The sequence below is a fragment of the Chrysemys picta genome, chromosome 17 (assembly GCF_011386835.1).
Source record: "Chrysemys picta bellii isolate R12L10 chromosome 17, ASM1138683v2, whole genome shotgun sequence".
In the NCBI taxonomy this organism is placed as follows: domain Eukaryota; kingdom Metazoa; phylum Chordata; order Testudines; family Emydidae; genus Chrysemys; species Chrysemys picta.
This window is the reverse complement of record NC_088807.1, coordinates 23644922-23654974: the sequence shown is the minus strand read 5'-3', so window position 1 is coordinate 23654974 and position 10053 is coordinate 23644922. Positions and strand designations below refer to the sequence as shown.

Genomic DNA, 10053 nt, shown 5'->3' with positions numbered 1-10053 from the left:
TACCCCGCTCCCCTGCCCCCTTACGTCCCCTCCCTAGCGCCCCCTACTGCTCCCCAGCGCTCCCAGTCCCCCCTCCCTCTAACCCCTTCAAGTCCCCCAGCCCCTCCCACTGCCCCCTTCTGCCCCCCAGCGCTGCCCCGCCTCCCAGCGCCTTCCCCCCACTGCCTCCCCCGCGCCCTTCTCTGCCCCCTTCTGCCTCCCCACACAAGGCGACGCGAATCCACCTTAAGCGGATCCACCTTAAATCTAGGGGGGGCAAGGAAATTTCGGAGGGCGGGGGCGATTATTAATTTTTAACGCCCAGGCATCGCCTGGACCAATCAGCTGCGAGCGGGGGCGGCGGGGGGGCGGGGACGAGTCCAAGTTTTCAAACTTTGCTGGGGGGGGGGGAAGCAGACAGAGCCCGAGCCTTTGCCCGCCCCCGACGCTGCTCCTCCTGGGGGGCTCGATCCCGACACTCCAGGGCCCCCCAGCCCCCCATCTCGGTGAGTGACCCCCCACACACACACACATGGGGGGGTTAAGGGACAGGCGGGGGAGGAGATGGAGTTGGGGGGCTGCAAGTGGATTGGGGGGCGAATGATCAGGCAGGGATGGAGAATCGGGGGGTGCGTGGCCGGGGGGGCCCATGGCACTGGGGTGAGGGCAGGAGGGAGGGGCCCGGTGCCCACCCGTGCCAGGGGCGTGTGAAGAGCGGGGGGCCCTGGGGCAGGCAGGGGGGCCCTGGGGCGCAAGGGAGGGCGAGGGGGGGGCAGGCAGGAGGGCGAGGGGAGAAGCTGGGGGGAAGGGAGGGGGGAGCAGGCCAAATGAGTAAAGCCATCATCTTCCCCTCCCCCAACAGAATCCCCCCCCAAACTGCAGCCGGGGGGACTGGGGGATCCCAGCAGACGGTGGGGGGGGGGCTGGCCCTGGCCCATATCAGGAGGGTTTGGGGGACTTCTGGCCATGGGGAGTTTGGGGGGGGCGGCACTAGCTCGCCCCCATCTGGCCCCGGGTTCAGGTGTCGCTGCTGTCTGGGGGGGACACTGAGCCATGAAACCTGCCCCCTGGAGTCCTCCCCCTTCCCCCCGCCACGCCCGGACGCCTGGGTCCGCCTGGTGCTGCAGGGCTGGGCAGGGTCCAGAGAGACGGGAAACCAGAACCAGATCGTTCCTGGAAGCGCCAGGGGGTGAGGGGCACCACCAGGGTTGGGAGGGGGCAGGGGCTGTGGGTCGGGAGTGAGGGGCACTGGCAGGGCAGGGGTGGGCAGGGGTGGGCGATTGGGGGGCTGCGGGTCGGGAGTGAGGGGCACCGGCAGGGCTGGGGTGGGCAGGGCTGGGCGATCGGGGGCTGCGGGTCGGGAGTGAGGGGCACCGGCAGGGCTGGGGTGGGCGAGCGGGGGCTGCGGGTCGGGAGTGAGGGGCACCGGCAGGGCTGGGGTGGGCGAGCGGGGGCTGCGGGTCGGGAGTGAGGGGCACCGGCAGGGCTGGGGTGGGCGATCGGGGGGCTGCGGGTTGGGAGTGAGGGGCACCGGCAGGGCTGGGGTGGGCGAGCGGGGGCTGCGGGTCGGGAGTGAGGGGCACCGGCAGGGCAGGGGTGGACGATCGGGGGCTGCGGGTCGGGAGTGAGGGGCACCGGCAGGGCAGGGGTGGACGATCGGGGGCTGCGGGTCGGGAGTGAGGGGCACCGGCAGGGCAGGGCTGGGCGATCGGGGGCTGCGGGTCGGGAGTGAGGGGCACCGGCAGGGCAGCCCAGGGGAGTTAGGCGCACAGGGGTCCGGGCGGTTTCCTTTGTGGGGAGCGACAGAGGATGTGGGGATGGGGGATGGGGGGAGGGGAAGTTGCCTTATCAGCCTGAACCAGCAACTGCTGCGTATCAGCCCTTCCCCCCCCCCCCCAGCTGGATGGGCCCCGGGAACCCGGGGGCTGCCTGGGGGGAAGGCCCCGTGTCCCATCCCCCGCATTGTGACATCACCCCCAGAATCCTGGGGTCTCCATGGGGCTGGGCTGGCAGCAGCTGCCTCTGCCCCAAGGTACAGGGGGGTCCATGTCTGGGGGGGGCTGGGGTCCGTCCGACTGAGCAGTAACCCCCCCGCCTGCCCCCTCCCCTACAGGTCCAGCCATGTCTCCCCAGGGGTGTCTGAGCGTCACCAAATATTTCCTCTTCCTCTTCAACCTCCTCTTCTTTGTGAGTATGGGGGGGGGCTGGGCCCGTACTTGGGGGGGGGGGGGGCTGGGCCTGTGGGGCTGATGGGCGGCCGGGGGTGGGATTTGCTCTCATCTGCCCCTCCCTAGATGGGACCTGCACTAAGTGGGGGGAGCCTGCAGCTGGGGCCGGTGGGGGGGAGACATCTGTGTCTTGGGGCAACCACCAACTAGCCCATTAACCCCTCGTGCCCCGGGCTGGGGGGGGCTGTGCCAGGGTGAACCCCCCCCGCTCCAGTGTAACCCCCCCTTTACTCCCCTCCCCCCAGATCCTGGGCGCCATCATCCTCGGCTTCGGCCTCTGGATCCTAATCGACCAGCAAAGCTTCGCCGCTGTCCTGGGTGAGCCCCCTCTCTCCCCCCCCCCCACGGCGCCCCCCCTCGCTCCCGACCCGCCCCCCTCTCTCCCTGCGCGGCGCCCCCCTCTCTCCCTGCGCGGCGCCCCTCGCTCCCGACCCGCGCCCCCCTCTCCCCCCGCGGCGCCCCTCGCTCCCAACCCGCAGCCCCCTGCCGGCCCCACGGCGCCCCTCGCTCCTGACCCGCAGCCCCCTGCCGGCCCCACGGCGCCCCTCGCTCCCGACCCGCAGCCCCCCGCAGCGCCCCTCGCTCCCGACCCGCAGCCCCCCGCCGGCCCAGCCCTGCTCTGAGCTCTGCCCGTGCCCCTTCCAGGTTCCTCCCTGTACGCCCTGAAGGTCTGGTCCTACATCCTGTCCGGAGTTGGTATCATCACCATGCTGCTGGGTTTCCTCGGATGCCTGGGTTCCCTGAAGGAGATCAAGTGTATGCTGGGATTTGTAAGTACACGGGAGAGCCCGGACTCCTGGGTTCTCTCCCTGGCTCCCGGAGGGGAGTGGGGTCTAGTGGTTAGACTGAGGGGGCGCTGGGAGCCCGGACTCCTGGGTTCTCTCGCTGGCTCCAGGAGGGGAGTGGGGTCCAGTGGTTACAGCGGGAGGGGCTGGGAACCTGGGGTCACCGGGGGGTTGATGCGGGAAGTTTCTCTCTCCCTCATGAGCTCAGGGCCTGGTGCAATTTCCCATCTCAGCTGGCACCACGTGACCCCCCCCAGCGGCCACATCCTGCCAGGCTCTGCCCCCCGCCCGCGGATGGTGCCCGGCCCAGGCTGCTGCGGGGAGGAAAAGTGCAAAAGGAAAACGAGAAAAGCAGAAGTGCTGCAGCTGTTTCTGGTGGGGAGGCCTTGGGGGGGGGGGGGTCCCAGCCTGGCTGGGGGGGTGAGGGGATGTTGATCTCCCCAGGGCGGGGGGGCAGAGCTGGGGGTCACCCCCATCAGTTCTGGGGTGTCAGTGTCTGATGGTCTGTCTATGGGTGGCGAGGTGGGCGGGGGAGCAGGGGGTGGGGGTCAGAGAAGAGAGCTGGGGGGGCCCTGAGGCTGAGAAAATTCACTGACCCCCTTTCTCCCCCCCCCCCACAGTATTTTGGTTTCCTCTTTCTCCTCTTCGCCGCCCAGATCACCATTGGGGTCCTGCTGTACACGCAGCGTGTCACGGTGAGTGGGGCGTGCCGGGGGCACTGCCGGGGGGAAGCTCACAGCACCCGGGGAGGCTCGGCCGGGGGCACTGCCGGGGGGAAGTGCGCGGTGCCAGGACCTTGGCTGGGGGAAGTCACCTCTCCTCTCCTCTCCCCCTCCCAGCTCAGTGGCAAGGTGGGGGTGTTCGTGGAAGACGCCATCCGGACCTATCCGCTGGCAGGACCCCCCGGCGAGAAGCACCAGAGCTGGGACTTCATTCAGGGGCAGGTGAGAGCCCTGGGACCTGGCCCTGCGGGGACCCGGCCCAGCCCCCCTGCAATCGGCCCCGAGTTCTGCCCTTCTCCTGGCAGTGACGCCTGGCTCCCGAGCCAAGCCCCGGCGTCGCTGGGCTCCCCCCAGGAGGGGCCGCGGCCCTTTTCCCCAGCGGGACGCCCCATTGACCAGCCTCCCCCGGTCCCTCCTCCCGGAGCCGTTAGCCGGGCCCTCGACCGGATCCATTTCTCGTCCCTCCCGGCCCTAGCCTGGGACCGACCCGGCTACGAGACACCAGCCTCCAGCCAGACCACGCTAGCAGGGCGGCCCCCAGGGACCCACACGCCGAGGGGCAGGCCCCTGGCCTCCCAGATGGGGCTGTTGGCACCAGAGACCCTGTCTCGTGGCCGGCGGCCCGGCCAGACCCCGCAGGCTGGTACCGGGGTGTTACCAGATTTGCCCTTTACTTTGGGGTGCGCTCATTGATTAGGGTTACTCTTCGGGGGGAGGGGGGTCTGTACTTCTCTCGATGTGCTGCTTGTGTCATGTGTGTTTTCATATGGAGCTCTACTTCTCCCTGCTGCAAGTCCCCTCCCAATGGAGCGACGCGGCAGGACCTCGGTTCCCCAGGGCTGGGTTCCTCCAGCCCCAGAACTGGACGCACACACAGACACACACGAACACACAGACACACACACACTAACAGAGCAAGTCTGAGCAGACCGGGACAATCAGCACTGTCAAGCTGACCCCTTATCTGCCCCTGGGCCGAGCAGCACTGCCAAGCTGCCCCCCTCGTCTGTCCCAGGTTCACACGTCCCTGTCCCCACGCTCCCGTCACAGTGGTACTGGCTGAGCAAACCCCACAGGATTTGGGGCGCTGCCGGGATCTTTAGCTTAGGTAAGAGGAGCGTCACTGCAGAGCAAATGGGGGAAGCTAGAAACACCAAAGAGTAAAGTTCAGAGAGGGGCAACCAGCTTCACCATACAAGTTATTTACTAGTTCTAACACTAGTGCTACCCACACAAGGAGGCTAAGTCAACATAACAGTCGCACTATTCAAGGTTACAAAAGTCAGCTATAGAAAACTCTCCCCGATCGAACAAGTCAGGGTTAGAAAGGTCGTCCCTGAGGTAGAAAAGAAAACGGAGGGAGGGCGGGGGGATCTCACCGCTCCCTGAGGCTTGAACTGGTCGCGGTTCCCAGGGGATGGTGGGAGCTTGGGGCCTGAGAGCTGGAGCCGGGCAGAGCCCCCAGCACGACCAGGCAGGAGAAGATGGAGTCCCGGGAGAACGGATGCGGGTTCGGGTCCAGGCATCGGAACACACTGGAACCCAGGTCGGGGTTTTTGTCGAGACACCGCAGTGGTGGAAGGGAGAACACTAGATTGGTTTATGGGTAAACTGATGACTCCAGGGTTTTCTTTAGGCTATGGGTGGTGTTAACCCTTTCTCCCCCGCAGGGTGGCAATGCACCGCATGGGGGGAAACTGAGGCCGCACAAAATCGTTACCAACAATTCCCGCTTCGCCACTGACAGGCCTGCTTAAATCTGGCCCCTGCGGCCACCTTGCGCTGTGGGGAGAGACCCCACAGGCCGCCCCTTGGTGCCCAGCTATGTAGACATCAGGCCCCGGGGGCCTGGGAAACCAGGGTGGATTTGATTTAAATCTCGATTTAATCACGGTTTTCTACATAAAAGTGCATTCTTGTTGGCTGTTATAACCTTAATACGTATCCTTCACAACTCCGAGATAGATGTGGGTTTCATTTTTAGAAGGTGCACGCTATACATTTTTAAACAGTGATTAATTTTGAAAACTTTTCAGATGAGTTTTACAGCTGTATCAGAAAATGAATGAGTGTTCGGTTATTTCATTTACCAAAGGGAATTGAATCAGATATTTGTGAAGTCATTGGGAGGTGAAGTATCTCCAATTCAACAGGTTAATCATTAATATTTGGAGGATTTTCTTGCCAGGCTGTATTAGGAGGAGAACATCACCAGACAGACATTTCAGTTGTTTTATGTAACTAAAACAACAACATGAAGTGTTCTGGATTTTTTTTCTTCAACAGCAAACATATAATATTTGACCAAAACAAGCATATGTCCCTTGCTTCTCACATTTACCTCCAGACTTCTTCTCCTGTCCAGATCTAGTCCGCCCCCAACAATCTTCGATTCACTGAACTTTTTGAAACTTTGTACTTTTAGAGAGAGGTCAGGGATTGACTCTGTGGACACAAATCTGCAGAGGGACAATAGGGTTGGGGTCTGTTATTTCACACCTCTATATATTATTTATTTATTTAAAAACATGTTTGCTGTTAACAAGCATGTTACCCCTGGAGACACGAATCCACAGTCTGAGAACTGCAACACAAAGCGTCGCCGATGGTCTCTTCTAGACTGAGCCCTGAGCCCCGCTGGGTCGATAGAAAGATTAGCCTCCGTAATCTCGACAGAAGCCCCTGGAGCCCCATAAAATCGGGGTCCCTAATCCACAAACTGTTGGAACTCAGTTACAAAACTTTCCTTAACCATGACATGAATATATTGTCTCACACTGTAGAATTAGGATTTATAATCCCTATTCCATGACGAGGTATCTTTGAGCTATAATGTGTTTTAAGTAAAATGATCTTTAGATAGTTTTTTCCCTCAAAAAGCATTTTGTAAAAAAAATCCAATTTAAATAAAAAAAAATCCAATTTTTATCCACCCTGCTGGAAACCCCTGTGCACCCCCTCGCCCCCGGTGCCTCTGCTGGTTGGCACAAGGCACTTGGCTCACACATGCCCTCCCACTGTCTCCCCCCCTCCCTGGCAGCTCCAGTGCTGCGGCTGGAGCTCGTACATGGACTGGCACCAGAACCCCGTCGTGGACAACTCGTCTCGCAAACTGTACCCCTGTTCCTGTCACAACAGCTCCAGCCCTGGTGAGCGCGGCACTGGCACCAACACCACCGAGGTCCCGGCCGTGCAGGGGGCCACCGGGTTCTGCACTGCTCAGGGGGAGTGGCCGGTCTACAGGCAGGTGAGTGCTGCCTGGGGCACTGCTGCGGGGGAAGCTCGCAGCGCCGGAGTCCCCGGCTGGGGGCACTGCTGTGGGGGAAGCTCGCAGCTGGCGGCGGTGGTGGGAGAGGATTTTGTAGCAGGTGCCAGTGTTCTGACCCCACCTCCTCTCCCTGCTGTCATCCAATCAGGGCTGCGCGAACAGCGTCCAGGGCTGGCTGGCCAATAACATCATCAGCATCGTGGGCATCTGCCTGGGCATCGCCCTGATGGAGGTAATGGGGGGGCGAGGGCAGGGCTGGGGAGCAGGGGCCACCCCCAGGGATGGGGGGGTGCTGGGGTGGGGATGTGGGATCTCCCCCCCCCCTTGTGACTCAGTTTCCCCCTCCCCCCCCCCCCCCCCCCCGCCCAGTTCCTGCAGCTGCTGTGCCTGGCACTGGCCGGCACCCTGGAGTGCAGGAGACTCACCAGTGGCTCCCAGGAAATCCTGACCTTCCCCAGCAGGTGGTGCCAGTGTGCACGTGTGGCTGCAGTGCGTGGCTTGTGCATGTTTGCACACGCGCGTGTGTCGTTCTGCATGCGTCTTGGGGCCTGTATTCCTGCCCACTCCATGTCCTCACGTGTGTCGGTGCGTGCCTGTTCCCACACATGTTCCTGCAGCTGGGGGTTGTGAATGTGTGTTGGTGCATGTGTGTGAGGGGCTTGTGCACGTGTTTCCACGTGTGTCGGTGTGTGGGCCATGCATGTTCCTCCCTGTGTGTCCCTGCACACCTGTGTTACCTCACCCGCATGTGGTTCACAGGTGCTAACACGTGTCTGAGCGTGTCCCGGGCCGTCCCCTCCCCGTGCTGCCCCCGCCCCCTGCCATGTCTCTGCCCCACACTAACCCCGTTAACCCTTTCCCTCCTGCCGCACCAGCCCCATGTATCAGGAGTACTGGCAAGGTAACTTACCTTGGGGGTGGGGGCAGGGAGGAGGGAACCTGGGGGGAGGAGCTCAGATCCCCCCCATCAGCCCCGTCTCCTCCCCCCAGATCCACGCCATGTCCATGGTGTGCTCCCTGCTCCGAGAGGAATCGTTCGGCGCCCCCCAGGGGCCAGAGCAGGAGACACAGCAGCTCCCGGGCAGACCCCAGCCCAGGGGCTTGGCCCATCGCTGGGGGGGTCGGCAGCGCATCGCCTGAGAGCCCTGCGGGGGGCCCCCTAGACAGGAGACGGGGAGACCCCCCCCAGCATCCCCTGATAATAAAGTATCTGTGGAAAGAATGAGGGAGTTAGGAGCAGTGATTATTCCAGTGGAGGGCGCTCTCCCATGGGGCAGGGCTGGCCCCAAAGCCCCAGGGTGGCACTAGGGGGCGCTGTGCTGCAGGGAGTGGGGCTGGGGGAGACAGACGAATTTCAGGGAATCAACACACCTGTGGGATTGACCCCTGAATGACTCCGCCCCCAATCATCTACCCCATCACCCTCTTCACCCCCAACCTCTTCCCATTCCCCATCAGACACTATCAGACCCCCCAGCCCCATCACAGCATTGATTTCAGGGGTGTGTGGCTACATTCTTGGGGGGGGCCTGACCCCACTCACACAGAGCTGCTGGCGTGGAGGGGGCAGGCTATGCTTGGGATGGTTGGTAGGACCTCTTATCTCCCCCCACAGTTCTATGGGGGTGGTTGGTAATAGCAGTGGGAACCCTCAATTAACTCTCCCAGCTGTGTGGGGGATGATTGGTGGGGGAAATGGGATCCCTCCATTAACTCTCCCTCCCCCTGACACCAGCTTGTCAGGGGCTGGTTGGTGTCAGGAGTGGGATCCCTTCAGTAACTCTCTTCCCCCCCGCACCCCCAGCTTGTCAGGGGCTGGTTGGTGTCAGGAGTGGGATCCCTTCAGTAACTCTCTTCCCCCCCGCACCCCCAGCTTGTCAGGGGGTGGTTGATGGGAGTGGTGGGCTGGTTGGTGTGAGAAGTGGGATCCCTCCAGTAACTAACTCTCTCTCTCTCCCCCCAGCTCTGTCTCATGATGTTATCGATGTTTCTGTTTAGAAACATGGGCCAGAACTACGACAAGCTGACCCGATACTCCTAGGAAGCCCCTCCCGCCCCAGGGGGTGGAGGGGGAGCAGATGGGCATGAGCCACCGCCCCCCAACTGGGACCATCCAGCATGGGCTGAAGCAGCTTTCTTTCTCTGTCTGTCTGTTCCTGAGTGTTCTTGGCAGGGGGCAGGGCCCCTGGTCCATTTCCCCCCAACCCCAGTGTGTCGTCCCCCGCCCTGTCCCTGGCCTGAGCTGTGCTCACCCTTTGGGGCAGTGGCGTAGGGATGGGGCAGCTATTTCATTCTGTCTCTGGGTATCTATTAGTGGGGTTTGCTGCAGTAGGGAGGGGAAGTGTGGGGTGGGGTGGGGGAGAGAGGTCCTGGTACCTTGGGGCAGGGGGGGCAATCGGGAAGGGGCAGGAGGTTGGGACGTGTGAATATGTGTGTGTGCCATTGAATGTGTTCTCCACGGGGGACCCCCGGTTCCCCGCTCCCCAGGAATTCACAATTTTGTAAAATCCACTTTGTAAATAAAATAAAAATGTGGGGTCCCAGCCCTGAAAATTGGTCAGTTATGTTATTTGCAAAGGATGCTGGGAGCAAATTAACCAGGAGGGCATGTCCCCTCCCCTCTCCCTGCCCCAGTGCCCCCTCCCACTCCCCCAATGCTGGGGACCCTATTGTAAATGCTGCCCCCAGTGGGGCTATTTGGTATTGCTAAATGCTCATTGCAAATGTGATAGTGCCCCTCGCCCTACCTGGGCAGGCGGCCGGGCGTGTACCTGGCGCGGTTCACACCCGTACCCGAGCCCTGCCCCTTTTGGGGGTGAGGGAGAACCTGGCGCAGCCCCTATTCCGGCTCCTCCAGAACCTCTTGGTGAGGTTCTGTCTGCACTTTTCCCCTGTTCCTCTTCGCACACCCCATCCGTGACCCCACGAAGTCACGAGACCTCCCCGACAACCTCCTCCTGGCCCCGGCCAAACACTCCATGGACACCACCAGGAGGAGGATGCTGGACGGGGGGGAGCTCTGCGATCGGGGGGCCTATTTCCGGTCCTCCCTCGTCTCCCGCATCCGGGCA

The 10053-nt window shown here is 62.4% G+C and overlaps 1 protein-coding gene across 4 annotated transcripts; it reads left to right on the top strand.

Annotated features, from left to right (window-relative positions):
• The first annotated feature begins 145 nt into the window (after positions 1-145).
• LOC135976249 (leukocyte antigen CD37-like) lies at positions 146-9535 on the top strand. 4 transcript variants are annotated; one of them, XM_065571088.1, is made up of 10 exons: positions 146-485; positions 2093-2166; positions 2453-2525; positions 2853-2977; positions 3613-3687; positions 3832-3936; positions 6755-6961; positions 7131-7214; positions 7352-7443; positions 8946-9535. In XM_065571088.1, the coding sequence occupies exons 2-10, from the start codon at positions 2101-2103 to the stop codon at positions 8956-8958; spliced, it is 840 nt and encodes a 279-aa protein (XP_065427160.1). In that variant the 5' UTR covers positions 146-485; positions 2093-2100; the 3' UTR covers positions 8959-9535. The 4 variants fall into 4 exon arrangements, with proteins under 4 accessions (XP_065427160.1, XP_065427162.1, XP_065427158.1 ...); XM_065571086.1 differs by lacking the exon at positions 146-485 and adding an exon at positions 1018-1168; XM_065571090.1 differs by lacking the exon at positions 7352-7443 and having other exon boundaries at positions 329-485.
• Positions 9536-10053: the final 518 nt, after the last annotated feature.

Coding starts and splice junctions, on each gene's coding strand:
- LOC135976249 (XM_065571086.1), top strand. CDS start 1,033: ATGAAACCTGCCCCCTGGAGTCCTCCCCCTTCCCCCCGCCACGCCCGG. Junction 2,526..2,852: donor AAGCTTCGCCGCTGTCCTGG/GTGAGCCCCCTC, acceptor TGCCCCTTCCAG/GTTCCTCCCTGTACGCCCTG. Junction 6,962..7,130: donor AGTGGCCGGTCTACAGGCAG/GTGAGTGCTGCC, acceptor TCATCCAATCAG/GGCTGCGCGAACAGCGTCCA.